The sequence below is a fragment of the Suillus paluster genome (assembly GCF_016628075.1).
Source record: "Suillus paluster strain FC165 chromosome Unknown EDB91scaffold_2, whole genome shotgun sequence".
In the NCBI taxonomy this organism is placed as follows: domain Eukaryota; kingdom Fungi; phylum Basidiomycota; class Agaricomycetes; order Boletales; family Suillaceae; genus Suillus; species Suillus paluster.
The window spans coordinates 131450-158061 of record NW_024537562.1 but is presented as its reverse complement, the minus strand read 5'-3'; the positions used below and the strand labels follow the sequence as shown (position 1 = coordinate 158061).

Sequence of the window (26612 nt, the reverse complement as noted above, 5' to 3'; positions counted from 1 at the left end):
CTCAGAAATGACGCCCTCGTGACAAGGTGTCTCATTCTGCCACATGATGGCGCAATGGTCGGGATGAGGAGTTCCTTTCCCTGAGGAAGCTTCTATTTTGGTGAGGAACCAGGTTTATGTCAATACAAATACCATGATTGGCACTTTATTGCTGAGAACAACTGGTACGATAGGCTTCATTATGACGGTCACGATTCTCCCTTTAATCTGATGGCGCCGTCTCCTTCACCGTCTGGGCATGCCCCTGCCCCTGCCCCTAAGAGCACGAGCTGCTGCACCAGGTGGTGCTTTTGGCCCCGGGTTTTGCTACAGGACGTTTCCGTTCACTCAGTTCTTGCAAAGAGAAATAGAAGAGCCCACGTACTGCTTCGCTTTGTGGATTTCTCACGGTCTCGTCAACACTGAGGATGAGACATGCAGCCTCGGTTGCACTGCTAATTGCGTTCAACTTGACGAGCGGAGGCTCCCAAACGAATGCCTCCATATTATCGCGAACACCTTCTGGACCGTCAACGTCTACTCCGAACCATTTGTGGCCAGCGGCATGTCGCATGCGCAGTTTGTTAAGAATGTCAGTAGAGTCCAGACCGGCATTGTCGCAAATTTGCCGAGGAATGATTTCTAGTGCTTTTGCGAAAGCAGTCAAAATCAATTGCTGCTTCCCGGGAATAGATAGCGCATGCTTCCGGATGTGCGCGGATAAATCCATCTGATTCACACACCGAGTTAGGGAGGAGAAAGAGCGATAGGGCATGACTTACCTCGACAGCTCCACCTCCGGCTACCACCTCACCATTGCGAATCGCTCGCTTAACGACCATGACGGCGTCATGTAGACTGCGTTCCACTTCTTCGATGAACTGTTCTGCGCCACCGCGAAGAAGTAGTGTGCATGTCTGGGCTTTGGGGCACTCCTCGAAGATGTTGTATCGTTCGCCACCAACCTGACGCTCTTCGAACCGACCGCAAGTTCCGAGATGCTCGTGGGCTATGTCTGAGCACGTTGACTGTACCGAGCCTCCCACTGCTTGACATACTCTACGAAGATCAGCAGCTGGCACCCGACCAGCACAGAAGATGTCCCGGTCGGCGAACCACTGAGTGGCCAGATCACCGATTGGCAATTTGCTTAACACCACCTTGGCACCAGTCTTTTCGATCGCCTCCAACTTTCTGTAGATGATCTCCCACTCTGCATCGACGATCGCCTGGTAGTCCTTCACTGCCTCAACTCGAACCTCCGCATTGTCTTTCTCAGCTTTCAACTCAAGCTCTACGTTCAAGCTGAGGATAAGCGGATTCCGGAAGGACTTCGGTTGTTGCTCAGCACCAGCATACGTGAAAGTTTTTTTAAAAGCAACGCCACGGATCAACTGAGAGTCTTGCATGCCGCCTCCTGGGATTTTTTTCACCCCGATGAGTGACTCGTCCAAGTCATTTGGATCCAGGCTCTGAACAGCGTCAACAACCATGTTTGAGAAGAATGGTTTTTCCGAATGGATCAATTTTGATGACATTGACGTCGATGCGCATTTGAGTAGAAGAGATCGGAATTGCCTGTGGAAGCGTTAGGGACTAGCGTTCAAAAAAGTTCGGGGCGTACTCAGGATCGGACTTGTCAACACTAATCTGGATTGCCTTGATGCGCTCGGTAGCCTGATTATCGTTGATATTATGATTCTCGAACAAAATCGCTGAACAACATATGATACGTACCAGTTGTGATGCCTTCCTGAACCCCTTCATGATTATGTGCGGGCTGACACCCTCCTCGATGTATCCACGAACTTCTTTGAGAAGCTGGGCAGCCAAAAGTACCACACTGGTAGTACCATCACCAACTTCTGCATCCTGGGCACGCGCGATATCGACTAGGGTCCTTGCAGCCGGATGAACAATGTCAAGAAGCTTCAAGATCGTCGCGCCGTCATTGGTGATCTGTGCTTCGCCACGTTCATTCACGATAAGCTTGTCCATTCCACGTGGTCCAAGTGTGCTGGAGAGCGTCTGTGATATGGCAAGGCACGCGGATATGTTAGATAAAAGCTGGGGGTTTCCTTGAGACGTGTCTGTGCCCTCCCGAAGGAGCACGACAGTGGGTTGCTAAAATCAAGGATCGGTTATGATGAAAAGTAGACACGGAAAGAACTCACCATTGGTAGACCGCGCTGCATTTTGTGCTAGTGGATCGCGCAAGACGATGGCAAGAATAGTCAGTTAATATTGCATCTGCAGTTTACTCTTGTTTGGCTAACGCGTTCGTCGTCGCTAAGTCCGAATATATCACCACATACTTAGTAAAGCTCCAACAACAGCACATCCGAGTTCCCACTGAATCATAATAGAGTATAGAAAATTGTGCCGACCTGTCGAAAAAACGGCGCGAAAATGTGATGTGCTGGAGGAGCTACACGCAATTCTCTGACGAGTTTCGAAAATCCCCAGCTTAGTGATCATATTATTACAGACTTGTACAGGCATATCGTTCGAGTCATCCCAAAGTCATGCCCTCAACGATGGCCACCATCCACCTCCCAGCGGACGACGAGCACCAAGTCTATGTAACTGTATCTGCAATCGTTGCCGGTACTCTCTTCCTTCCTCATGAAGAGGTCTTCCAGGACTGTATCGGTGAATCCGAGTCTGATGATACTCCGGAAGGGACCAGAGTCCCCACCTTCGCATTCTTGATACAACACCCGAAGGAAGGGAAACTCTTGTTCGATCTTGGATTGAGAAAGGTGTGCAATCTTTCGAGCTTTGATCATTCCGTCACCGACTGTCATCCAAGAACGGAGAAGGTTATCCCCCTTCGGTGATGGAAGACGCATTTCCTACATTCAAACCAGAATGCAATGAAGACATCGTGGACATCATTGCGAAGGCAGAATCTCCTATCAAACCTCAGGACATAAACTTCGTGATTTATAGGTAAACAATTCCGATACGATCTCGATCACTGCATTTCATGCCGAATTACAGTCACCTACATTTTGACCACGTTGGGGATCTCACACCATTTTCCCGTGCAACGCTCGTGATGGGTCAAGAATCTGAAATTTTCATAAGGAATCCCTACCCTGATGATCCACGAAGCAGTTACAATGCCTTGCCGGCTGGTCAGCGAGTTTGCCTCCTTGATTTCACTGCGGATGCATCTCCAGCGCGAGGTATCCCCCACGCGAGACTCATTAAACCAATTGGATCATTTGAACGCGCCATTGACTTGTTTGGCGATGGTTCACTCTACCTCATCGATGCACCCGGACACATGAGCGGACATGTGGCTGCTCTGGCGCGCATCGCAAGTGACGCGTTTGTCCTCCTTGCGGCCGACACCTGCCACAGTCGCCAGTGCTATGTTCCATCCTCCTCTGGCTCGGTGAGGGAGATATCTTCGCTGAACCACCAACAGTGGGATATAGCCAAGGTGACAGTCACGAAGCTCACAGAGATGAACCATATGGCCAACGTTGTTGTGGTGCTGGCTCATGAAGCAGATAGACTGCAGGAGAAATGCAAAGAAGATACGATGCCTTTATTCCCGCAGCCGCTGAACGTCTGGGCGAGTCAGCAGCTTGGTAAGAAGTTCAGGAAGTGATGAATAGGACAAAGTAGACTTAAGTTGATGGAAAATGGTTTAAAACTTGCAAACAAATATTTGGAGCTCTTGAGGAAAGTTGGATTCGAGCCGGATTTGTTCAAGACTCAGAACTCTGAATTCTAAGGCGATTTGGAAGTCAGAGGCTTGGATCCTAACACGGTTAAACAACTCCAACGCGTCTCATTTAACTCGCGTTGGAACTTGGCGCGTCAGCATCTATCGTCTCCGAGCACCACCATTCTCGTTTCCTCGTAGACAAAGGATTTTGACTATGACCCAAGACTTCCAACCTCGTGATGGTCTCTTTTTTGCGGGTTCTGACGATGAGGATGAGGATACGAATTCGACAACGGCTCAGATTGGCGTATCAATCCCCGGGCCAGCATCTTCACAACTAGCTCCACCATCCGGACTACCTTACCCCTCACGCGAGAAGCGTCTTTTCTTTGCCGACAGTGACGATGAAGATATTCCACGCTTTCAAACTCCAAGGCCAATTGCGATTAATCCGTCATTAGTTATGAATGGTGATGACAGTGAAAGCGACTTGGAGATACCTTCTTTTGAAGAGGTCCCTCGAGCTTCCAGTGTCAGTAGTATGTCTTCAGGGCCTTCTCTCAGAACGTCTTCGCCGGTGCCAGATCCCTCTGGTGAAGAACGACCCGTCAAGAAGAGGCGACTCTCACAGTCTTCCAAGGTTCAGGCGCATACGGGCAAAGCATCATCGGATCATCCTGCATATATTGGATCATTTCTTGTCGGGAACGCCTGGAGTACTGTCAAAGGCAAAGGTTATATCAAACCAGGCGACATCATTCGCATAGAAAGGGATGATCCTGATGATTCAAGGTCTGGCCCATCAGTCTCAGCGAAAGGAAAGAAAAAAGCCCTTCCCGATAAAGGCAAAAAGAAGCAACTCACCCTCGGCGCTATGCTGAAATCGCAGCCACCCAAGACGACAAAGAAAGCTGATACGGTAGTTCGGCTTACGAATGATCGCGGTTTCGGTGAGCTCTTATGCAAAGGATGTAAGGATGCTCTCACATTTCAACCAGAGTTTGGTCGTCTTCCGCAGCATGTTTCATCTTGGGTTTCGAGGCTCCTTGATTTTGGTACTTCATCTTCAAAGTGAATTAGCCTTGCATTTACCGCAGCATCTAGGGATCGTCGACTTCGAAGGCAGCACAATGGTGGACTGTCCAGCCACTCTGCATTCTGGTGCAGACTTGATAGTCTCGTTGTCTGTATATATCCGTACATCTGCATTCAAGCCACCAAGTACTTCCGCGGAGAAGCCACCGAAAACGATGTTCAATCAGAGTCAAGAAACACAAGATGAACAAACTCTTAGAGAACGCAAAACTGCGCTACTATCTCTCTTCGAAGCTGTTAACCTCCGCCCTTGTAAGGGGGCACGTGTCCAAGATAATGGCACAGAGAATGAATCTGATGGTATGAGCAAACAACTAACGCAACATGCCGGAGGTTCCAAGAAGAAGAAAATTGAAATCGTTGGTGACGGCGAGGAGGTCGAAGTAGAAGAAGGTGAGGAACTGTCTGACAACGAGCTGGATGTGATCTACAAGAAGTAGGTATTAATTCGTGACATCAGCCATCGTGTTGACAGTCTTTCAGAGCCCAGAAGAACGATCGATCAATGGCTGAGATGGATCCTCCTGACACGTTTACATTAACACTGAGGGGGTACCAGAAACAAGCACTTATGTGGGCCAGATTACCGCCGAATCTCTGCCCTACTGACTCATACAAGGTGGATGCATCTAAAGGAATCGGGCGAAATATCTGCGAGAGAAGCTGTGTCTATGCACCCTCTGTGGAGCGAGTAAGTCCCACAACCATGCTATAGGAGCAGCAGTCAACTGTTCTTATAGGTATATTTTCCCTGCCGAACCCCGGGATGGTATAATAGACCTAACTGAAAACGAGAAACCGTTCTACTTCAACCCTTACTCTGGGGAACTCAGTCTTGACTTTCCTAAAGCCGAGCGCAAACTCAAAGGAGGGATCCTTGCGTAAGTAGCAAGAATTCGTCGATTGATAAATACTTATGCCTTGTTTAGTGATGGTAAAGTGCATTTCTCGTCCGATGTTACCAAGCTCATAACCAAAATCTTTGAATCTGGCACACCACGCAGAGAGTACGTCCATGCGACCTTTGTGTAGAGGTCGGAGCTGATTCATTATCTTAGTGGGAATGGGGAAAACCATCATGTTATCCGCTCTCATCCACACAAACCGAGATCCAGAACCCATCCTTCCTGATGATACCTCCAGGGATCTTGCACGCGCTCGTCAGCAGAAACTTGACAACGCATTCCGGTCAAGGGCCCTCGGACAGAGGAAGAAGCGTACCAAAGGCCCTTCTGCAACACTAATAGTTGCTCCTACCTCACTGCTATCTCAGTGGCACGATGAACTCGAGCGATCAAGTGTACCCGGGACCATTAAAGTCACTGTCTGGCATGGGCAAAATAGGCTGGACTTGGACGGTATAGAAGATGATTCGGATGACGATGCGCCTATCACCGTGATTGTTACATCCTACGGCGTACTCGCCTCCGAACACTCCAAACTACTCAAGTCTGGTGGCCAATCCTCCATCTTCCAAGGTATGTTCTGGGGATCAACCAGAATTCCTCGATTGACTGCTTGTGAAGTGGAGTGGCTACGAGTCATCTTGGACGAAGCCCATCATTGTAAGTCGAGGACAAGCAAGACCGCGCGAGCTGTATATGCTCTTCGTGCCAGACGTAGATGGGCCGTGACAGGTGACGATACCGGCATTTACAATAACCTAGATGCTGAATCACGACTAGGGACTCCAATTGTCAATAAACTTGAGGACCTTCATTCGCTCCTGTGAGTAAAAATAGTGCTCTATACTACAGTTTGACTGACTTCGTGTCAGGCAATTCCTGGAGTATACACCATGGTCATCGTACTCATTCTTCCGCTCGTATGTGTCTACCGCTCTTATCAATTTTCGATATTGCTAAGGCTGAAGCTGTTTGTCAGCTTCATTACTGTGCCATTCCTCGCCCGTGACCCGAAAGCAATAGAAATAGTGCAAGTGATCCTCGAGAGCGTCCTTCTCCGACGCGAGAAGAACATGCGTGATAACTCTGGAAAACGCATCGTCGAGTTACCTGCGAAGGAGATCACTGTTGATACACTGCACTTTACACCTGCAGAACAAAAGATGTACGACTCCATTTACAATGCGGCAAAGCGGAACTTCGATCAGCTCAATGCGAAAGGACTAGTGGGCAAGAACTACACGCATATTCTGGCTATGATTATGAGGTGGGATTTGCGACGTCTGGCGTATCCTAATTCTTACCGCACTTTTAAGACTTCGTCGGGCAGTGCTTCACCCAGACCTTGTCGCTGATGCTAGCGATGGAACGGAGACCAAACCCGCTGGAGACTCCAAAGATGGAGCGATCGATGTGGATACCCTTATGAAGGACATCTCAAAGAATGATTTGTCGAGTGGCTCGAAAGTGGCCTATGCTGAGAGCGTCCTAGCTAGCATTGACACGTCCAGTGATGCAGAATGCCCAATCTGCCTTGATGTGATGCAAACGCCGTCCATCATCCCCCTCTGTATGCATCAATGGTGCGCCTGACGCTGCCCATTTCATCTACTCATGCTGACGGTACGCCATAGTTGCAAAGAATGTATTGTGTCATATCTTGCGACGTGCACGGACAAGGGAGAGGTGCCACGATGCCCGACATGCTCACAAGGACCGGTCAAGGAACAAGACCTCGTTGAGGTGCTCCGACCGTCTGGTCAAAATAGCCTACTCCAGGAGTCCACAGGGGGCGAAAATGAAGGGACGTTGACATCAGGAGTCTTCCTGCGCCGAAATGATTTTAGGTCGTCCACGAAACTGGATGCTCTAGTACAAAACCTCAGTGGGTGCTACTCTGCATTAGTTTGTTCCGCTCCCCTGTGAGCTAAGCCGCTTTCAGGACGACTTCGAGATCAAGATCCATACTTCCGTGCTGTTGTCTTCTCGCAGTTTACGTCCTTCCTTTCACTTATCTCTGTTGCACTGGACCGTGAACGCCTATCATGGTACCGTTTTGACGGATCGATGGACATCAAGAAGCGCAATGCTGCCATATCAGAGTTCAAGCAGAACGAGCGGAAGCCCAAGGTTCTCATTGTCAGCTTGAAAGCAGGCGGCGTTGGTCTGAACGTAAGCGCAAGCTTCCTACCTCTCGAATTTACTGAACGTTACTTCTACGATAGCTGACGAGCGCCAACCACGTCTTCATGGTTAGTCCTCTCAAACCTTGTTCCCCTGTCATGCTAATTAATATTACTCAGATGGACTGTTGGTGGAACGCCGCCACGGAAAATCAAGGTCGGCGTCCGGGTATATCCGTCTGTGGTTGATTGTACTGATCTTCGCAATAGCCATCGACCGCGTACATCGAATAGGCCAAGAGAAAACTGTCTATAGTCAAACACTTTATAGTGAGGTCACCTTGAACTTTCTCCATCATATCCGTTGACACTGCTTCGAGGTTGATCATACGATCGAAGGCCGGATACTCCAGATCCAAAAACGTAAGACCGCCATCGTGAAAGAGGCGTTCCGGGGAAGCGATCAATCGGGGAAGGCAGACCCCGAGAGCCTCGAGAATCTGAAAGTTATATTCGGTGATGATTAATGACAACTCTTGTATGAACGTTGCATGTCCTCGTTCGAATGTCATCGATCAACAAGGATTTATTCGTTGATTCGAACGATGCGAAATGATATGATTGAACAGGAACTTTAAACCCACGATTCGGACGCTGAACAAAAGATTATCACACACATCCCCGATACATGACCGAGCTGGTTGGCTTCTGCATGCTGAAACCGTCAGGCCTTCGGGACTGTGACACAGCACAAGTGCGAGCCAAAGATCATTTTATCCAGAATTATTATTCCATCGTGCGACATGTACTATCTACATAGGGCAAGAGGACAACATACCAGAGGGAAAAACTGCGCATCGAAGTCGAGGTACCATGTCAAACGTCACAGTCAAGGTATTATGAGATATAGTAACGTAAAGCACTGGAATCCCTTGGGTGAAATCACTTCAGGAGACATTCAGCCGTACGTGCTCTCCGTCTTGATCGCGCCACAAAATCGACATGACCAAAACTGGTGGGGCATGTCTGCCCCACCACATGTTGTACATGTCCACCCCATAGAGGGATCTCGGGGACGCCCTGTCAAACATAAGGTGCATTGGTTTGCTTCTTGGTCGTTGACGAGTGTGCAGACCGCACAAGTCCATTGTCCACCGTCAGCGGATGTCTTGGCTGGTTTGCGAGGATAAGGTGTAGGGTGACTAGATACCTTGGTATTGCTTGGCTGCTTATCCGAAGTGACTCTGGACCGTCCTCGTGCATCAGACGTTGATCCGGAAGCATTACGCTGTATCCTCGATGGTCCAGCAACATGTGGTTGACTCGCGGTCCTAGGCGAGTTATGGGGACGCACAGTGAAGCATGCTGCGCACTGCAGCACGATCGGCTCATTGTGAAGTGTGCACGCAGGACAAGACCACGGCTCTAGAGGGGAATCATCGGTAAGGTCGATGATGTCTTCGATGCTTTCTTTCGCCGCTCTCTCGGCTTCGCGTTGGGCAAGTGTACCCGATCCACACTCAATTTCATCGCGCTTTCTGCGCTCGGCAGCCTGCGAAGATAGTATTAATATATATTTTCAGGCAACGGAAAACGGGCAAGAAGGACCTGGGCGGCCAGTTCACGGGGATTCATGCCTTGTAGCGCAGTAATTCTGCCTCCTAACCTGCCGCCACCACCGAGCATGCCATTTGTGTGGCGCCTCTTATCGGCAGCTTCAAGAGCTTTGAGTCTAGCTAAATGTAGCGGAAGATCGTGTGATATCCCTGCACCCAGCCGGTGCCCAGGAGAAAAGAAGCCTTCTCCAGCGTAGCCAGAACGCACTAGCGCATCATATTCGTCCTCGAGCGCAGCTAGAAACTTGTAAAAACTTTCATCGTGAGGGCCATGGACATTATGGGTAAGCTATCGAAGAATTATCAGTGAGTATGAACACATTAGAAGAGACAAAGGTTTCTTTGCCTCATGGAGCATGACTCGAACAACCTGATCTTCCTCATAAAAGGTGTCGGGAGCCCATGAAGGGCGCAATCTCAGAAGTATCTGCTCCCCTCCGTTTACATCTGAAAGTATGTCAGAAAACGCAATGAACAGATAATGTGTCCGACGCTCACTCAACCCTGTATGATAAGTGACACAATGAAGAAGCTTCGATTGACGCTGGGAGGAACTTACCAACTAGATTGGGGCTCTCAGGGAAAAATTCAGACAATAATGGCAACATCCAGCCATGTTTCCTCATGATCGGCTTTACTAGGGTCGCTACCCGTTGAAGCATGGGCAAGGCTCGATCTGCATGTGGACGATCTTTCAAGTGAGTGAACGATTTCACGAAAGTTTGCAACATGTATCTCGGAGTGGCTGAAGAGAATGGGTCAGTACAGCTGCGCCACATAATGTTGCTTAGTCAGCGCTTAAGCAGGGGAACGTACTTACGCCCGACTGTATATACATACTCATTGTACTTACATGACACTCCATGGCTATCAGCGACCTGCTGCAATCTCTGATCAAAGTACCTGAGGCTCCCTGGGACAAGCATGTCTTGGCACAATTGTCAATGAGCGGTATTAACTCAATACTTAATAACTTCGCCCCGCCCATAAATGATGTGTCCCTCGATACTTTCCTCACTGCTCAGGTTCTAAAGGCCGCCAGCTGGCTAAATCTCCAGTCGCGGAAATTTTTTCGGTCACCTTTTGGGTCATCGTGGGCGTTCCGTCATGTTCTGGAGCCTCGACTCTGATAGTGAGGCTCCCGAAGTTAATTTAACGTAAAATCTTGTCAACTTGAAGTCTTTGTTGCAATCAAGGTTTTAGCGCTCACGTAACCTTCCAGCATTATCGAGCCTTAGATCGGAAGGACCCTAAACACATGTGCTTCTGGATCCTGACCCAAAGCCTTACATATAAGCCTCATGCGATTATGGAGCCGCCGTTTCCGTCGTCCTCCGATTCTGATGAGCTTTTGCCCTAGAGTTCTTCTGCCATTGAAAGCAGCTGAGCAAATTGCTTCACATGATCTCCACCGTCACAGCAGCATATAACATTCGTTCGTTCGCTTACGTGCAAGGTTAGTTCTTGGGATGTGCTCGACGTCCAATCTGATTTTATCCAAAACCCGTCATTTTTCCAGTTGCCGTGGCCGTAGCTGTTTTGTATGATCACGGTATGTATAGAATCCACCAAGTTTTATGACCGTACACTCAGGTATCGCATATTCAGTATTGACCTTCAGCAGTGAAGTGAGTATTTGTTTGACCAATCCATCAACGAGCAAAACTTGATGACGTCGATTGATTCTCAGATAGATTATATATGGGTGCGTTAAAAATCGAAATGGAGTCCGCTCGTCATATGCTGATATCACTGGTGTTCAGCGGAGGTCGCCTTCATTAGTGACCGCCTTGTATCTGTTGGTATGTGCGCGTGGTATCGATTGGTCTAGTCTTCATTTCTTTGCAGGACCGCTACTTGGGCGATATCATTGTGATGTAAGCCCTTATGTCTGGCTCTCGTCGGTAGTCTGATATATTCCTAGCGTCGGCGCTTATCGTATGTCAGTATTCACGTTAAAATTCGTCTTTCTCATAGTACGCATTAGTTTGCCTCACTGAGGATGCTTCGACAGAAGTAAGCTTGTTTGTCTAAACGTCACAAAAAATTCTTATGAAATTTTGTTTATAGGTGTAAGATCTATAACGTGCTTTATTCGTACTTCTCGTTGATAGTGCGCATTCTACGCATTTTTCAGATGTAAGTAATGACTTCGTATCCCAATTGATCAATATCCAACTATATCCAAGGCTTTCGACTTTTCCAGGTCCGAGCTTGGGGTACTCTTCTGATTTCATGGCTGACTCAATGTAAATCATATCTCTGTGTGTATAATTCGACACTTACATCACCCACACAGGCATCATGCAACTCCGAATATATGCCATGTACCGGCGGTCCAGACGGATACTCGTGCTACTAGTTCTTGCTTTTTTCGGCGAGGTCTTCGCTGTTGTTGTAATCATCTGGAAAACCATTGGTCCAACAAGTAAATTTGTCGGTGTGTACTTCAAAGAGACTTGGTGCCACACTTGTTCACTCTAATTCACCAGTCACCAATGAGGCATATCCTGGAAAGCACTTGTGCTCCTTCTCCGGAATTAACACCAACTTCACTTACTTGTTCATACCCGTCTTCTGCTTTGAAATCTTGCTCTTCTCCCTTGCTATCAGAGTTTCCCTAAACAATATCAGAGACAAGAGGAGACTCCCTGGCGCTTCCATCTTGTGCGTAGACTCATTCATGAGCATACTCTTACGAGATAGCATCTTGTATTTTTTCATGTGAGCATGATCTTTTCGTACGTCCCTAATCAAAGCTAATAAGCAACCCGTCTAGAAACCTGGCAATGTGCGCTATCCTCATGGGCCTGTGGCGCAATGCCGCTGTGAGATAATTTTTTTCATTTTTTTTGTGATGTTATATTGATTGATGCCTTCAGGAAATGCACGCAAATATATCTATCCCATTCGTCATGCTCGTCGAGACCGTGATCGGTAGTCGCATGGTCATCAACTTCAAGGAACACTGTAATCGCCGTTTCAGCTCAGAACCGATCATGATCGCAGGGGGCCCCGGATCAATACGTTTCGCAGGCGTGAGCCTAGAAACCGCTCGCCTGGATACCATCCATGAAGAGTTGATGAAAGGTGATGAGATGCAGACGATCAAGGATGAAGAGAGTGCTGAGATCATCACGTTTGAGGCGTTATGATGGATGCTGCGAATCAAATGAACAATGTATCATTGACTTTGGCATACACCAATTTCTATAAATGCTGGATATATACAATATAAAGGACTGACCCAGCCCACCCTGTGCGGCGTAAAGAAAAGAATGCAATATAAGGTACCGGATATTACAGCGCAAATCTATGTGTGACAATCATATTACAATAATGAATGGGGGCGTCTGAATGCAATAATGAATGCAATAGGCTACAGCGGTGATACAGCAAATAGCAATAATCAATAGCGAAATAGCAGAGGAAGACGAAGGACAGTTGGGATCCGGATCGAGGACGTCGGATAAAGACAAAATAACAAAAGTTATGCTACAGCGAATGTGTTCGTTACGTAGCGTTGCTACGACAAAATAATATCATCGGTGGCGATTTTGCTGGCAGTATACACGTAGATGGAGCGCACGAAAGTGAGCTCGTCTTTCACATAGCGGGACGACTCCGTGCTGGCGTCTGAGCCCCCTCGGGGACGTGACCGAATACTCGCGTCGGCTGAAAGTCGGAAATTGGGAGTGACGGAGGGCTCGTTATGAGCTGACTTTCTCGTTTCAGAGGCTACTGATGGCCAGTTGAAACGCTTGCGGCGGAAGCTTGAAAGCAGGGGGATTTAAGGCTCCGAAGGAAAATATTCAGTTAAAGGTACTCACCATTCGTAGTCCCAAATTAGATCATCGAACACTGCGTCATCCAAAAGGGAATTGCCGTCGGCGTCTCGGTACAATTCCTGCGCATACTCATGTAGCGCAGCTTTGCACCCGAGTAGACTCTGCATGTGCTTGCATGCGTGCATCTCGAGCTCAAAAGACCCCAGTTCAATTAACGTATTAGGCCACAGGACCAACCCAGGAGATTGGGCGGGACGTGAGGGCGGAAGATTTACTGAATGCCGGGGAGATCGTGGAGCAGGGGAAGCAGTGGCAGTAGGTGAGGAGATACCTAGGCGGCCTGCTGCTTTAGGACTGATGACTTGCGGTATAGGTGTCAGGACACTCTCCCCACTGGAACGGTCGCCCTTCTTGCCCTTGTTCTCAATCTTGTCCCATTCAACAGCGATCCACTGCTTGAAGGCTTCCCCTTTCTTCTTCTTCAGGATCTTGCTCTCTCCACTTGATATTGACGCTTGGTCAGGATCTGAGTCTGAATTGGATGCAGGAGGTGCGATGGCAAGGGTCATTGCTGCAACTCTCTGGGAGTTGTATCGGCCAAAAACATTATCTAGAACTTCTTCCATATTTCTTCGTTGGTCTGTGCGAATCTGGTATTTGCTCCAGAGCATATCCGTGAACAGACCCTCGAGGTGTTTCGCATTGGCCTCATTTCTCGTCCATTCAGAAGTAGCATCGTATGGCGGCGTTGAGTCTTCGTCCAGGCTGTGAATGGATGGAGAGCTCTTTGAGCTCTTGAAGTCGTCGTCCTCCCCATTTTCGTCGTCAGATTCGTCGTCGTCAAACTCAATGTACGAATGACACCGGGAAGGGAAAACACTCGTGGCGGCTGGCGAAGGTGGAGGGTTTTCCAAAGGCTTCACAGTGGGAAATAATGCTTGATCATCGATCAGTTCTAGGCGCCCACCGGGCGCCAAAACTCTCTTGACTTCCTTGAGAACACCGTCCCAGTTCTCAACAGGGATGCACAGTGATAGGTTCGCCATGCGCACAAGGTCGAACGTGTCGCTTGGGAATCCCAATCGGTGTCCAATGCTGAGCGACCGTTGTGGTCAAATAGTGATAACACGCAAGACGCGCGTACTCACAAGTTCATTTGCCTCCATTCCACGTTCAGTGGGGTGGCGTTTCCGTCATTTAAGCTTGAGGGAGCAATCAGGTCAATGCCGATTATCCTTGCTTTTGGCCAATGTCTTGCAGCCCGAACAGCCCAATGTCCCGCACCGCATCCCACGTCAAGAATAGTAGTGGGTGGGTTACCGTTGAATGTGAGAAATGATGGCGTCCCATTGGTGCTCAAACGTTGCAAGAGAATATCTGAGAAACGGTCGCTGTAACGGTGTTTGTCAGCGTGGAATAAAATAATGATGCGGTAGCGATTCACTTGTCAAGAAGTGTGCGATCGTATGCTTGCATGTAAGGTGCTTGATCAGGAGGGTACGGGTGATGGATCATGCCTCTCCTTGTGGCGAAGTGATTCTTCGCCTGGAATGCTTTGGCAGGGGGGTGCACACGCTGCATAGCTTCGACATCTTCGTCACCCTCACTCGATAAATCTGCTTCTTCCTGGGGTGTACTCGTACCATGCCATGAAGTCGTGGGAAAGGTATCTGAGGGTACGTCACTTGGGGACTTCTTTCTCCTCAACAGACTCTTTGGCTTTAACGAAACTGCCAGAGAAGTGATTGCTAGGTGTGAGAGGTCGAGACATGTCTGCATCGGGAGGGGCGAGGAGTTTTCCCCCGAATCTGGACTTTCGCATGGAATCTGAATCTGATCGTGGCCCCATGGTGCTGGCGTAGCCAGAGTCGATACTACTGAAAGAGTTGGGGCGACTGGGAGAGTCGGGATGGTATGTAAGAAGTTGTCGGGTTGTAGGAATGACGGTCGTGGAGTGAGAATTATGCTATCGGACGAGGAGCACTCGCCGAGGGGATGAATGTAAGTGAAAGGTTGCGTTGAAATTGCCAGTGCCATCATGTATGTGCCCGAGTAGAATAATACACAGTTGTGGCCAGTCTAAGCGACGGTGGGGTCTTTGTGGACGCCTATGTCCACCAAACTAAGCACTAAAGACAAAGGGAATCAGGTCTAGAGGGTAAAGCGTATTAGTCCACCCTTGTTTAAAGACCAGTGGATCAAATCAGGTGTGGTGGTCGTTCGAGGACAGGATAGTGGTCCTTGGCGTCACAACTGAATGAAGCACAGCTAGATTGATGGTGGGGGGAATTGTAAGGATCAAGTCTCGGGATGAGGATAATATTATCACAGAATTCGTACCTTGTTCATGATCTAGACAAGCGCGGCAAACAAAGGGTATTTCAGTAGAATCTGGAACACGACATCATATCAGGGAACAATGGCAGTGAACCTGATGAACAAGCTTATCTCCATTTATAGAAGTTTCCTAAGCTCAGATCTCAGCTTCCGCCGGTTCATTTTATTGAAAATTCCCGAAACAAGAACAAGGACAAAGTACTTCGAACACGCTGAACAGCCAGCAACTACTTTGCAATTCGCAGCTCCCTCCTCGTCCGTAAAACCGCACAAATTTCAGAAAGCTATTCAGAATTGTCCCAACGTAGTCTAGCTAATTTCCCATATGCGCTGCCTGTCAGTAAGAGTACAGCAATAGACTACTCGCGCGGTCCGCCCATGACGGCAGATTTTACCGCCCAGCGATCATGGTGTTTCCCCTTTTAGATCAAAGTGACATGGAGGCGACGCCTCAATGGGAACTTGGTAGGGAAAGACGTGCTAAACCGTGTATGTACATGTAAGCCAAGGGGACCCTTTCCCCCATGATTTACTAAGGCCTAGAGAAAGTGATCTTCCAGTACCCACAAGATTAGTTATCACGAGACTGCCAACTCACAGTCCAAGGAGTCGAAGTGAGTGCAATTAGTACATGGATGGTATGGACACACCCACTTCCTCAGTGTGCTGGCATTCTCATGTCTCTTCGTGGCAGCTAATCACGAATCGTAACTTGTCAACTGCGTTTTGCGCCACAAGTTCCTGTCCTGAATTGAACTTGCCGAGAAACTTAGCATTAATTCTCTGAGGCTTCATGCGTCATCATATGATGTTTGGGCTTCTCCTACCAGTAGCATAACGCGCTCGGCACGCAATCGCTCTCCATAGCAATGTCATGTTGAGGGTTCTTCTGTTACTTCGATCGACTTCAATTTACGGCTCCATACTGTTTATTAATGCCAGGGTTCACTATAAGCGCAAGGAGATATCCTTGACAGCGGAGCGGAACGGAGGTGGCTCTCGATCGAACACAGACACCACGACTATCAGGATGTTTTACAAACTAGAGGGTTTGGATGTCGTCAGGCCGTGGGCACTAATGCAGGATACATAACTTGTGACGCAAACAGGTTCCCATGAATACCATCCCTGTACCTAGCTGAGGTACAGTGCAAGGAGGACTAGAAGTAAGTTCAATCTTCATCTTTCTTTGGAGGGGGCCCGCAGGGCTGCAGCATCCGCTAATGGGTTTATTTCAACACATGATCCAAGTTCTTAAGGTGGGCTGACTTACTTCGGTCATCTCAAATTTAGCTCGGCCAATAGCTTGTCCATCTGCGATAGCCAGGTACGAAAGCAAGGGCGGGTGTCCTATGATAGAAGACAGCGTATCTCTGTGCTGATGTGTAATCCAGTCACTGGTACATGCTCAGTATAGGTAATGCAAATTCAAATGGTTGGCACACTATTTTGTCAGGTCGGCGTGACCTGAACGATAAGGAAAATCAGAAATGACCAACGAACCAAAAAAGCGAAAGCACCAGTTCCTGTGTAACGCGCATGTACTGAAGGAAAGAAGCGTCAGCGATATATTAGGATGCACGAAAGATAGCACTCACGGTGCTCCAGCTGCGTATTTGCAGTGTATCTAAGTTCAGACGACTACAAATACGCGCCCGTCAGAACGATCAGATTATGACACTGACAAAACTCACCATGACCGTTGGGAGAAAGGAGTTAATTTTGATATTTTGATATTACATATTTAATTTATTATCCTACCACGTGATTTACTGGAGATATGTCCACGTGCCTTGTAGATGGATGACTTCACGTTCTGCAGAAACACTCGCGGCTCATATCAAAGCATGGCTTCCGACGAGGACAGATTACGAGCTAAAGTGGCCAACCTCAACGCGTCTCTCGATGAGCTCGAGATGCAACTTGAACCGCTATTCACCAAGAGCCTTGCCGAGACCCTTGTGGCCCTCGAAACCATTCAGCAGGCCAAATTGCAAGTGGTTCTGCCGTATGTACTATATGATCTTGTATTCGGTACGTGTGACAGAACACTAACTAGCTATATCGTCTAATTTTGCTAATCGCACACATAGTATACCTGAAAACACGTGGAATCGATCCCAGGACTCACCCTGTCATCGCTGAACTGGTGCGCCCGCTCCTTACAGTGTAGTTCTAATCCAACCTGATGTTCTTCACAGGACCGCGTCCGCCAATACTTTGACAAAATAAAACATGCAGAAGAATCTGAAGAGAAAAGCAAGTATTCTTTGCGCCTAGACTTGTTTTTAATGCTAAACATTCTAACTCGTATTTAGAGAGGCTCGGTATCGACAAAGCAGCCGCTGGCAGGTTTATTAAACACGCCATCGCCCAAGCAAAGCTCGTAAAACCGGTGGAAGAATCAAGTAATAATGCATCACCTGGACCTGCTACTACCAGCGAGCGCGTTCCAGTCAAAATCACCAGCAAAATGGCGGAGCGCGCAGAGTATGAGAAGAACTTGGAGGAATTGGGCAGTGAAGAAGAAGAGGACCTCGAAGTATTTGATGAGGCTGAGGTGGAACGTGACGAGGACGCGATGGAAGACGAGGTGCTATCGCCCCAGGACAAGGGGAAATCACGAATGGTTGAAAACGAAGTCCCAGAACGTGGAGAACAGCTAGGTGGTAGGCGCAAACGACCACGGATAGATCCTTTCACAGGTAGTCTTGATGTTTTCCTCTTTTGTAGTCCAAAACTCACCCATCCACAGGATATGGGGATGTCAATTCTTCAAAGTCCGAGAAACAGAAAAAGAAGTCACCCGCATCATCTGCCTTATCTAGCACCACCTCGGCTGCTCAGACACCAGATCAGTCAGGACAAAGTACTCTATCGGCACCCGACGAAGGGCAACAAAGAAAAGCAGCAAAGAAAGTCAGACGAAAGGAGAAGAAGCTGCTAAGTTAACACCAGCCACGATCTCCGCTTCTCCCATTATACGTCATAATCTGGAATAATACAGTTAACCTACTCGTGAACAACAGGGAAATGTCAGTAATACATCGAAGAACGCTCGTTACGTGGGTAAAGTGTACAGTCAGCTTTGCAAACAGATCAAAGAGATACTAAAGCGTACAAGTGAAAGAATCTTAGGTCATGACACATCCCTCTCGATCGCTGACCGCCCCATCTGGGGTGTTGGTACCAAGCGAACGTCTCCCGGTCGGAGACCACCACCGCATACGTCCCGAAACCTGGGCAACATCCTCAAGATTATCTGATGATCCGTTGCTTGCACGACGGGAATTTCGCCGACGCCGCTCCCGCGCAACCCGAACAGCATCCACAGTTTGCCAATTAAAAAATGATTTGAGTACGATGCGCTTCTCGTCGCACTCATCTTGCCCCACTTTCAGTTCCTCCTTGTCCCGACCATCCAGGTACGCGAGCTTCCGTGCGTCCCAGGCACACCAGCCCTTGCGGGGGCGGGTCATCGCGGCAACGTCCTTGACGCAACCCTCACCCACAGCACGGCAGTCAATAACAATCAGGGTAGCATCGGACAGATCCCGTTCTTGCGCCTGCCGCACGAACTCTTTGAGGACAGTCCCAGATATGCACGTGCTGTCTGCCTCCAGCACCCTCAGGCGGGGGCAATTACGCATGAGAGAAAGGAAAGCCTCGTTGCCGATGTTGATAGCATTCGACACAACCAGGTGCTCCAGCGCCTGCCCTGTCTGCAGGGGTTGTGTTGACCCTGATGTGGAGTCCTCTGGGGGACTAGGGGTCAGTGCGCTCAGGACGGCGTCGCTGATATCCGGGTCGTCCTCGAGATCCAGCTTTCGGAGAAGTGGAGTCGTCCCCAAAAGCCTCACGATCCCCTCATCTTTCATCTCCGTCCCGATGCTCGCCAGTTCCAACAGCTCTAGACGCGGCACTGCATGCGCTAAATTGGAACATGCTATGTCCGTGAGCAGCTTGCAGTTCGAGAGCGACAGATGTCTGAGCTTCGTAATCCGCCTCCGGTAGCGTCCGTTATCACGCACGTCCCGCCCCACCTCACGTGCAGTCAGCACCACACTCTCCACCCCCTCATCTTCTTCCGCACACGCGACAAAAGCCTCCAACGCCGAGTTGTGCAGAGTGCGAGAATAGCTCAGGTCGAGGATTTCCAGCGAGGGCGCCGCTCTGCCCAACACTCCCAGAACCTCGTCGTACATACCCCCCAATCCGCATAGCTTGAGCTCTTTCAGTGCAAGCTGGCCGTGGCGCTCTAGCACTGCATTTGCATATCTGCGGAGGCCATCTCCGTTAATATTGGAACAACGACTCATGTTCAGGGACGTCAGGTGGGGGCAGAGCGCGAGAACGTCGAAAGTGGTGTTATCGACGGCCTTCAACCCTTTAACGCAAAGGCTGCGCAAAAACGGCGAGTGGATGACGAGGTTGTGTAATGATTGCGTAGTCAGCGCATTGCAACCTGTCAGGTTTATGTCCAGGAGTTGTGTATAGGCGAAGTCGATGGTTGGCGCGGAGCGTACACAAAGACTGGTCGTGACCTGTCCCAGAGTGCTGCGATCAAGTTGTACATGTCCAGTGAGATCCATGTTCTTGATAAATGGCCCAAGCGACTCTGCGAGACGCAGAAGGAAAGGCACTGGAAGGTTTGGGAATGCCTTGAGGTCGACATCCACCCACAGCTGACCATCAAAGACAAGTGAGCGCCACGCCTTTGACACCTGACACATGTGATGTGTTATTGCAGATACTGCAAGCCATGCGCATCAGACTTACCCTGCTCAACTTCACGAGTTCGCGCATCCCACGATCTCTGCCAACCCAGCGATACTTGGATGAGGATGCCCTTGAGGTAGTCCACCGCCCCGACGACTTCCACAGCTGAAATTCGTCTTCGTGCAGGGAAATTAAGGCTGACAAGACTTGCAGCTTCAGCTCTCTTGGCAAAGCCTCATCGAAGAGATTTTGAAGGGCTAAGGGCACGGGGACAAAGACATCACTATTGCCACGAGGGATGATGTCAAAGACAGACTGGGGAAGTGGAGAGGAATATGAACGGCCTTTGCATTTGATGCTACTGAGGCTTTCGAGACTGGTATCGGTGCTCTGCTGAACATGTGTTCGTGTATCCGATGGAAACTCGAGGTCCGGACAGGGCTGGAAATCGGGGTTTTTCCACTGATGTGAGGGCAATTACCTTGCCCTACTGTTACGAGGTCCCCCAAGAAAGGATCCGACACACAGCCGGCAGTGTTGAGATCTACTGATGTCGCAGCTGCACTGGCCTTATTCTTGAACAATAATCTGCGGGCAAAGTTACTCGGGCCCTTTGACGATGAGCCCAGTTTAACTTTAATCCTTGACATGGATCGAGCAGCTAAGGAACGTGTGGAGTGAATTGATAGGTTGGACAATGATCGCCTTCGGGAGGGCACTCTTGTCAGTGCTGGGTGCTGTTGTATACTATTCTGAGGGGCCTGGGAGCTCGGATGAGAAAGACTAGAGGATGTGCGGGGAGGCGAGGTGTGAGCTGAACCGTACGAGGAAGGTCCTGCTGTTGGAGAACCGATATCACCGGATGGCCAGTCAATGGTACGATATTCCAAGTCGCTTGTAGAGAATAAGAGAGGAGGCAACGTGTGAGCTAGATCCTTTGCCTTGCCTTTGCCGGGCAACGAGGCATTCATAAAGTTATAATCATCATTACTCGATGATTCGGTGAGTTGAATATTGCGGCCTTCTGCCTCCAAAACGTTAATCTTATCTGGTGATACCGATATTGTATTATTTCCCCCTGTAATGGAAACATATGGTAGGCCGAGATGACGAAGGACCCTCGAGAGGTGACTCGATGGTAGGCGATAAAGCTAGAGACGTTAGAGTGGAATTACGACCGGAAGCTGCTGCTGGGATGGCCATGGGAAACGAGGAACTTTTGCCCTTGCCCAGAATGTCATCAGGCTCCAAATCGTGCTGTCCATCTGACTCCATGGGCAGATCACGCTGGATGATGTCAGGATTGGATAGGACGTCTACTTTGTGGGTGGAGGTTGATGCAGGACAATAACACGAGGTGAAGAAGGAAACGGACCTTGATCGCTGGGGCTCGAGGGGAGCTCATAAGGGTCGAAGTGGAACAGCGCATCCTCATTATCGACGCAGGGCGCTTTCTCCATGATCTGAGATGGATACAATTGGAAGTGATAAAGAGATGCAACCTGTGAGAGTAGATGGAGAGAGAGATAAGAGAGATGACAGAGAGAGAAAAAGAAAAGCGGGAAAACGCGTTACAGGACGCCAGCAAACTTGATAGGGCGATGAGTGCAATGGCATGGTGCGGAGTTGATCGGACCATGTCTTAGGGGCTAACCTTCCTTGCTCGCCATAACAAGTACGTCATTTCCACGATCAACAACGTCGTGTACGACGACAACGTTCGCTCATCAGCGCTCATCCACCGTTCGTCTCGACGACTTGCCCATTTACATTAATGAAATTGAACTCACCTGAGCATTCAGAGGCTCCGCGTTCCTATGTTTGATAATCTCTAGCAGAATCTCCGAGACAGCCTGTTTCAGCACCCCCTGGTTGACCCTAATCTTGACATGGCGCCCCAATTATGCAATGGTCACCTTTATTAACTTAGAGTGTATTTGGCTTCAAGTCCATGTGAATCGGTGGCGTCATGATCTAGGAAAGCTTTTTAACCCGGCAGTCCCCACCCCATCCCGAAATACTCCAGCTGTTACTCCTTGGTAACATAATTATTGCAGCGGACATAAGCACTCGACGCAGGACGCAAGACAGCAACAAAATGATTGCAATGCAAAAGTCAACTAGCAGCGTGAATACGATGAAATTAGTAGCAACACTAAGCAGACGCCATGGACAGCAAAACCCGAAACAGAAATATTGCGGAAAGAGCACTACAGAAAGAACGATAGGCGATATGAATAATACTCGGCAAGGAATGCGCAACTTAACAGTCAATTTGTGGATATAGCATGACAGAAGCGAGCTAAACTAACAGGCGGCAAAGGAACGAGAGCGCAAAGCGGTAATCGATCATAGCGATGAGGTGATATAAAATTCAGGCAGCAGCCCTAGGGTTCTCTTTAGCTGTCTTCCAGTTAGACGTTGCTAATTTGAATCTATAGATTTGGTGGATCAGCAGACGGTACGTGGAGGTGAAATAATTAGTTTACCTGTCTTGGTGAGACATATCGGGTTCCTCCTCCTTCAAACGGGCCATCTCAGTTTGCATGAATTTATTGAATGCGCTGAGTTTCTTCCTTCCACCGCCAGATGACTCTAAAAGAGAAAGTAAACGAGTAAGCGATCAACTACGTATTTGACGGCGACAGGACATACTGGTCTTTTTTGCGGGCTTCTCAGCCGCGGTCTTCGACTCTGTGCGAGGGGCCATAGTTCAAGCTAAGAGCGAGTAATTTGGGAGTATAAGCGAGAAACGCGGTTGGTGCGCACTCGTCGAGGACGCTGATAAAAAAAAGGGGCAGTGCACGGTTCGACCCGCAAGCTAACTAGAAAGCATGATTAATGAGTTAGTAAAAAGGAAAATAATCGGTTCGACGTACGGTTGAGATCGGCGAAAGTTGGAAGATGTGTGGAAAGGGGATGTGGGTGTGGTCTGCTGAAGAGAGGAAAGGTTCATATTGGCTCGAGTTTGGCGGACCTTTTTCTTCGTAAGTTGTTGACGGCTTGTTGAGGACCCGCGTTAGACGGACCCCAGTCACCAGCCAAACCTGCAGTTAACGTAATAACCAAAATATCGAAAAAGTTATTTGTCGGAAGAATGTTCATTGCCCCAGCGACCCTTGGCCTTCGTTCCATCAAGGTGCACTTGCCCATTGAGGAATTCAGCAAGAGCAGTTCTTTGGGCGACCGTGTCGTCAACTGTCATTTTGCAGGGGTAAACGTACACGTTGTATCCTAGAACTAAGATTAGAGTTGGGCTATGACGTCGCAATTCGGCTGCTCAGTAGGACCTAGGTCCTGTGTACATAGTGTAAACGACTTCCGTACGGACTCCACCAAGTACCAGGGGTCCGGTAATCAAAGTCAAGCAAACAAACGCGTCGCGTCCGTGTTGAACGTTGATCTTAGACATATCAGACTCGTATCCATGCTACAAAGTAACCAACGTTCTCTCCAAGCTCGCTTCCCTGAGGATCTTCTTTTTAGATTCAATTCTGGGATTCTTCCAACATCGATCAGCAGCGTGGCAAACGGTGGATATCATGATGATCTATTTAGCACTAGACCAATATTTACGGCCGTGTGTATGCGCTCTACCAGTGCGACAGTATCCGCGCCGTCGCACACTAGGTGTTCACGTCCTTAGTCGCAGAAAGATTCTTCCCAGCGTTCGCAATGCTATCGATTAAGCTATTCCCACTCACAATCCCTGTCGTCACAATGAGGAATTTACGACCTTTCGAAAGTCAACGTCATCTCTACGTTGGAGTGCAATAAATCGGTACCTTTGTTTTGTCGGCTCACCCAACGAAGGGCAGCAATCTCTGTATACGTACATCCACCAAGGAAAAATACCGCAGTTGTTGTCGTTTGCTCGGAGGAGCGCACTGTTTAGGTGCCCATGTGAGTGCCTATGAGCGGTACCAACATGGAGACTTACGCAAGGAAGCAACAGAAGACGCAGTGGAGTTGGTGGATGCAGGCACCTTCTGCGCAATGTCAAATGTCTTGCCCGGGATCGTACCTAACACGTCCTCGAAGCCTTTCCAGCCTACGATCGGATGCGCGTGGAGTTTTCTGGTGCTCGACCCTTTGCCCTTGCCATCTATGTCATCTGCAGTGCTCCTCTCTGCAGGGTTACTGATGACCCCGTTCTTCTGGGCGACGCATTGCACCAGCCGCACACTAATAGGCGCATATCCAGAGTATGTATAACTGATGTCATTTTCCACCTCCTCCAGTGCTTCAGGGTTGTCGTCTATGAGAAGACGAAGCGATTTGCGCAGGGTTATGAAAGGGTATTTGCTTGCTGCAACAGCGGGAGGAGTGGAAACTGGAAGGGGATTGGGCAGCAAAACAGTCAAAGGGGGCGCGGCTAGCGAGAGAAGCAGGGGGAGGTAGTTGTATCCGTAAGCCTGTGAATTGGATCTTTAGCTATGATAAAAATGCGAAACCGAGAAAGATATTACTTGGAGAACCTCGCGTTTTACACTGTCCAGGGCTTTGGCCTTGATTCCACCACCAGTAATACTAGCGAGGCATAACAGTCGCACGACAGTCTGCATGCTTGCACCGTGTGCGATCATATCTTCGATTGCCCTGATCTGAGCCGAGACCTCATACGATGCAAGAAGATCTATTTTTGGACATGAAGTTCGAAAGGTTTTTATGAGGAAATGGGCTTACTCTGCTGCACTTCGAGCGATTTGTTGAATAAATCTGTGCGTGTCTTGGGAGAGAGCATCTCCGATAAGCTAGTATCTTTGCAAAGAAATGAGATTATTCCCTGAAACCCGATGAGATCGCCCTTACGAAGTCTAAGGGCCTGGTGTTCACTTTGAAGACCACCAAGCTTGCCGACAAAGTCGCGAAGCTGCGCGACGGTCTTTGCTTGCAGTCGAGCCTTTTGTTTGTCAAAAACTATATCGCGGGCAAATTATAGAAGTGCGCACTTTGTAATCTTCATCTAATCGGTGTGCCACTCTGCTAAGTCTTCTCCCTACTGATGAAAAGTTCAAGTCCCGGAGCTCAGCCAATAGCGGGTCAGTGGCGGCCGAGAGGTGGTGCTTCTTAGTTTTTTCATTGATAAGTGGAGTGACGGACGCAGATCCTGATGGGGCGGCGTTTGGATTCGAAGGGTTAGGTGCACTGGGGGGAGTGAGGATGCTAACTGGTAGTTCAACATGAGCTGCGAATATATCAATACTGGCACGTCCTAGCATCTAGTGGTTAGCTGCTTACAGTTCTTGATACCAATAAATTCGTCAATCAGGCCTTCATAGGTTAGTTGGGTCAGAAGCGGCGTGATCATATCGACAGTGCGGTCAATAATGATGAGCGAGTCGAACGGTGCAGAAGTTATTGAGGTGTCTGACGAGGGAGAAGGTTGCTCAGGTAGTGATTTCGTAAGGAGGGTTGCCAGCCGCTATGCAGAATCATCTTATCTCGAGCGACACAGGAGTATGAAAGCGCCTACCGAAGCATAGTCTCCCTTTCCTAACATGCGAGGGAAGCGACCGTACACCTTCTGCAACGAGTTGAGTGCTAACGCGGAGTTATAGATCACGGTTTCGTCGCCGTCCTAAAAGGACTGAGCTATATTATACTGTTAATACGTGGACGATATGCATACCACCCATAACTCCTTGAATGCATTGTCGTTCTCGAGCGAAATGACATCATCCGCAATTGGAATGAACTGCAAGTTGTAAGAAGATATGGTAATATCGCCGAGGATACCCTCTTCTTCAAGTATCCTTGATACTAGGGTGGAGGTACGAGGTACAAGGAAGAGTGTATATCTGTGCTTTTGCGACTCTCGAATGTGGGCTTTGACCTGCTCTGCATACACTGAGTCTACAACATGACCATAGACAAAGTGGAAACTCAGACCTGCAATAATCTTGACGTACTTGATTAGTGGGCGACAAAGATATACGACATTTGTTGTAGCCGGGGTTAATGGGCCTGGCTCAAGCCAGAACATCTTGTCCACGCCATGGTGCTTTGAATGAATGAGATCACGCTGTCGACATCGCGATAGTGCAAGGATATACCTTCAGAAGTGCAACTTCGGTGACCAGTCCCAAAGGCCCCGCAAGAGTGGGATCAAGCACGAGCGTCTTCGCGCCATTTACCTATACAGAGCACCAGAACTTCAGTGCAAAGTAGATGAATGGGAACCAAAAGGCGTACCGCATTTAAAGTGTCGATCAAGGCCTTTCTCGCTGTTTCCTTGAGCAACTCTACGTCTAACCTAGGCTCATTATCTCGCTCTGTCCCGAATGAGGTCTGTGCGTCAGAGGCTGATGCGGACACAGCTGCCATCATGACTTGAAGAACATGCAGCACAGCCACCCGTGACATGC

The 26612-nt window shown here is 48.8% G+C and overlaps 11 protein-coding genes across 11 annotated transcripts; 4 read left to right on the top strand and 7 right to left on the bottom strand.

Annotated features, from left to right (window-relative positions):
* Nucleotides 1–189: 189 nt before the first annotated feature.
* On the bottom strand, nucleotides 190–2236 carry EDB91DRAFT_1213892 (chaperonin Cpn60/TCP-1 family). The gene is made up of 5 exons (XM_041320785.1): nucleotides 2154–2236; nucleotides 1717–2103; nucleotides 1604–1656; nucleotides 762–1557; nucleotides 190–709 (listed from the first exon to the last, which is right to left on the bottom strand). The coding sequence occupies exons 1-5, from the start codon at nucleotides 2172–2174 to the stop codon at nucleotides 257–259; spliced, it is 1710 nt and encodes a 569-aa protein (XP_041183474.1). The 5' UTR covers nucleotides 2175–2236; the 3' UTR covers nucleotides 190–256.
* A 66-nt stretch (nucleotides 2237–2302) lies between these two features.
* On the top strand, nucleotides 2303–3666 carry EDB91DRAFT_1095412 (beta-lactamase-like protein). Its single transcript, XM_041316939.1, has 3 exons — nucleotides 2303–2741; nucleotides 2792–2931; nucleotides 2983–3666. The coding sequence occupies exons 1-3, from the start codon at nucleotides 2505–2507 to the stop codon at nucleotides 3599–3601; spliced, it is 996 nt and encodes a 331-aa protein (XP_041183473.1). The 5' UTR covers nucleotides 2303–2504; the 3' UTR covers nucleotides 3602–3666.
* An 87-nt stretch (nucleotides 3667–3753) lies between these two features.
* On the top strand, nucleotides 3754–8409 carry EDB91DRAFT_1095409 (SNF2 family N-terminal domain-containing protein). Its single transcript, XM_041316938.1, has 17 exons — nucleotides 3754–4611; nucleotides 4660–4716; nucleotides 4766–5192; nucleotides 5240–5329; nucleotides 5376–5447; nucleotides 5497–5637; nucleotides 5686–5690; nucleotides 5815–6234; nucleotides 6283–6393; nucleotides 6442–6484; nucleotides 6623–6928; nucleotides 6978–7244; nucleotides 7296–7546; nucleotides 7604–7833; nucleotides 7965–8001; nucleotides 8055–8092; nucleotides 8165–8409. The coding sequence occupies exons 1-17, from the start codon at nucleotides 3876–3878 to the stop codon at nucleotides 8309–8311; spliced, it is 3378 nt and encodes a 1125-aa protein (XP_041183472.1). The 5' UTR covers nucleotides 3754–3875; the 3' UTR covers nucleotides 8312–8409.
* Nucleotides 8410–10246, bottom strand: EDB91DRAFT_1095403 (WLM domain-containing protein). The gene is made up of 6 exons (XM_041316937.1): nucleotides 10221–10246; nucleotides 9960–10174; nucleotides 9899–9904; nucleotides 9747–9847; nucleotides 9393–9689; nucleotides 8410–9336 (listed from the first exon to the last, which is right to left on the bottom strand). The coding sequence occupies exons 2-6, from the start codon at nucleotides 10129–10131 to the stop codon at nucleotides 8743–8745; spliced, it is 1170 nt and encodes a 389-aa protein (XP_041183471.1). The 5' UTR covers nucleotides 10132–10174; nucleotides 10221–10246; the 3' UTR covers nucleotides 8410–8742.
* A 555-nt stretch (nucleotides 10247–10801) lies between these two features.
* On the top strand, nucleotides 10802–12555 carry EDB91DRAFT_1242004 (uncharacterized protein; the record flags this gene model as incomplete). The annotated part of the gene is made up of 13 exons (XM_041322142.1): nucleotides 10802–10856; nucleotides 10920–10952; nucleotides 11009–11028; nucleotides 11091–11105; nucleotides 11164–11202; nucleotides 11249–11277; nucleotides 11325–11338; nucleotides 11388–11416; nucleotides 11607–11649; nucleotides 11700–11840; nucleotides 11893–12124; nucleotides 12180–12228; nucleotides 12283–12555. 13 exons carry the CDS (start codon nucleotides 10802–10804, stop codon nucleotides 12553–12555), a joined length of 972 nt encoding a protein of 323 aa, XP_041183470.1.
* Nucleotides 12556–12926: 371 nt separating this feature from the next.
* On the bottom strand, nucleotides 12927–14769 carry EDB91DRAFT_1042577 (uncharacterized protein; the record flags this gene model as incomplete). Its single annotated transcript, XM_041313005.1, has 4 exons — nucleotides 12927–13173; nucleotides 13231–14283; nucleotides 14337–14579; nucleotides 14633–14769. 4 exons carry the CDS (start codon nucleotides 14767–14769, stop codon nucleotides 12927–12929), a joined length of 1680 nt encoding a protein of 559 aa, XP_041183469.1.
* Nucleotides 14770–16657: 1888 nt separating this feature from the next.
* On the bottom strand, nucleotides 16658–17250 carry EDB91DRAFT_250622 (splicing factor 3B subunit 5/RDS3 complex subunit 10). Its single transcript, XM_041326595.1, has 6 exons — nucleotides 17220–17250; nucleotides 17124–17166; nucleotides 17046–17069; nucleotides 16971–16992; nucleotides 16799–16922; nucleotides 16658–16745 (listed from the first exon to the last, which is right to left on the bottom strand). Exons 1-6 carry the CDS (start codon nucleotides 17220–17222, stop codon nucleotides 16698–16700), a joined length of 264 nt encoding a protein of 87 aa, XP_041183468.1. The 5' UTR covers nucleotides 17223–17250; the 3' UTR covers nucleotides 16658–16697.
* Nucleotides 17251–17372: 122 nt separating this feature from the next.
* Nucleotides 17373–18472, top strand: EDB91DRAFT_1042253 (Sas10/Utp3/C1D family-domain-containing protein; the record flags this gene model as incomplete). The annotated part of the gene is made up of 4 exons (XM_041312983.1): nucleotides 17373–17559; nucleotides 17619–17674; nucleotides 17727–17788; nucleotides 17848–18472. 4 exons carry the CDS (start codon nucleotides 17373–17375, stop codon nucleotides 18470–18472), a joined length of 930 nt encoding a protein of 309 aa, XP_041183467.1.
* A 187-nt stretch (nucleotides 18473–18659) lies between these two features.
* EDB91DRAFT_1233625 (uncharacterized protein) lies at nucleotides 18660–21704 on the bottom strand (the record flags this gene model as incomplete). Its single annotated transcript, XM_041321117.1, has 4 exons — nucleotides 18660–20249; nucleotides 20305–20706; nucleotides 20736–21190; nucleotides 21620–21704. 4 exons carry the CDS (start codon nucleotides 21702–21704, stop codon nucleotides 18660–18662), a joined length of 2532 nt encoding a protein of 843 aa, XP_041183466.1.
* Nucleotides 21705–22264: 560 nt separating this feature from the next.
* On the bottom strand, nucleotides 22265–23217 carry EDB91DRAFT_1095368 (uncharacterized protein). The gene is made up of 4 exons (XM_041316936.1): nucleotides 23124–23217; nucleotides 22900–23069; nucleotides 22734–22839; nucleotides 22265–22679 (listed from the first exon to the last, which is right to left on the bottom strand). Exons 2-4 carry the CDS (start codon nucleotides 22952–22954, stop codon nucleotides 22619–22621), a joined length of 222 nt encoding a protein of 73 aa, XP_041183465.1. The 5' UTR covers nucleotides 22955–23069; nucleotides 23124–23217; the 3' UTR covers nucleotides 22265–22618.
* A 403-nt stretch (nucleotides 23218–23620) lies between these two features.
* Nucleotides 23621–26612, bottom strand: EDB91DRAFT_1095366 (Sec1-like protein; the record flags this gene model as incomplete). The annotated part of the gene is made up of 13 exons (XM_041316935.1): nucleotides 23621–23980; nucleotides 24030–24131; nucleotides 24185–24659; nucleotides 24714–24880; nucleotides 24931–25005; nucleotides 25057–25147; nucleotides 25197–25432; nucleotides 25486–25669; nucleotides 25721–25825; nucleotides 25877–26085; nucleotides 26137–26248; nucleotides 26301–26381; nucleotides 26440–26612. Coding segments are annotated over 13 exons (2120 nt in total), but the record flags the coding sequence as incomplete, so codon positions are not given.

Coding starts and splice junctions, on each gene's coding strand:
- EDB91DRAFT_1213892 (XM_041320785.1), bottom strand. CDS start 2,174: ATGCAGCGCGGTCTACCAATG. Junction 1,657..1,716: donor TCAGGAAGGCATCACAACTG/GTACGTATCATA, acceptor AACGATAATCAG/GCTACCGAGCGCATCAAGGC. Junction 1,558..1,603: donor GTTGACAAGTCCGATCCTGA/GTACGCCCCGAA, acceptor ACGCTTCCACAG/GCAATTCCGATCTCTTCTAC.
- EDB91DRAFT_1095412 (XM_041316939.1), top strand. CDS start 2,505: ATGCCCTCAACGATGGCCACCATCCACCTCCCAGCGGACGACGAGCAC. Junction 2,742..2,791: donor TCGATCTTGGATTGAGAAAG/GTGTGCAATCTT, acceptor CTGTCATCCAAG/AACGGAGAAGGTTATCCCCC. Junction 2,932..2,982: donor ATAAACTTCGTGATTTATAG/GTAAACAATTCC, acceptor GCCGAATTACAG/TCACCTACATTTTGACCACG.
- EDB91DRAFT_1095409 (XM_041316938.1), top strand. CDS start 3,876: ATGACCCAAGACTTCCAACCTCGTGATGGTCTCTTTTTTGCGGGTTCT. Junction 6,235..6,282: donor CCAATCCTCCATCTTCCAAG/GTATGTTCTGGG, acceptor CTGCTTGTGAAG/TGGAGTGGCTACGAGTCATC. Junction 6,929..6,977: donor ATTCTGGCTATGATTATGAG/GTGGGATTTGCG, acceptor CGCACTTTTAAG/ACTTCGTCGGGCAGTGCTTC.
- EDB91DRAFT_1095403 (XM_041316937.1), bottom strand. CDS start 10,131: ATGTTGCAAACTTTCGTGAAATCGTTCACTCACTTGAAAGATCGTCCA. Junction 9,690..9,746: donor TTCGAGTCATGCTCCATGAG/GCAAAGAAACCT, acceptor ATTCTTCGATAG/CTTACCCATAATGTCCATGG. Junction 9,337..9,392: donor CCCGTGAACTGGCCGCCCAG/GTCCTTCTTGCC, acceptor CTATCTTCGCAG/GCTGCCGAGCGCAGAAAGCG.
- EDB91DRAFT_250622 (XM_041326595.1), bottom strand. Junction 16,993..17,045: donor TGCGCGTTACACAGGAACTG/GTGCTTTCGCTT, acceptor CTTATCGTTCAG/GTCACGCCGACCTGACAAAA. Junction 16,923..16,970: donor CACGCCGACCTGACAAAATA/GTGTGCCAACCA, acceptor AGCATGTACCAG/TGACTGGATTACACATCAGC.
- EDB91DRAFT_1095368 (XM_041316936.1), bottom strand. CDS start 22,954: ATGGCCCCTCGCACAGAGTCGAAGACCGCGGCTGAGAAGCCCGCAAAA. Junction 22,840..22,899: donor GAAGCCCGCAAAAAAGACCA/GTATGTCCTGTC, acceptor TTTCTCTTTTAG/AGTCATCTGGCGGTGGAAGG. Junction 22,680..22,733: donor GATATGTCTCACCAAGACAG/GTAAACTAATTA, acceptor CCAAATCTATAG/ATTCAAATTAGCAACGTCTA.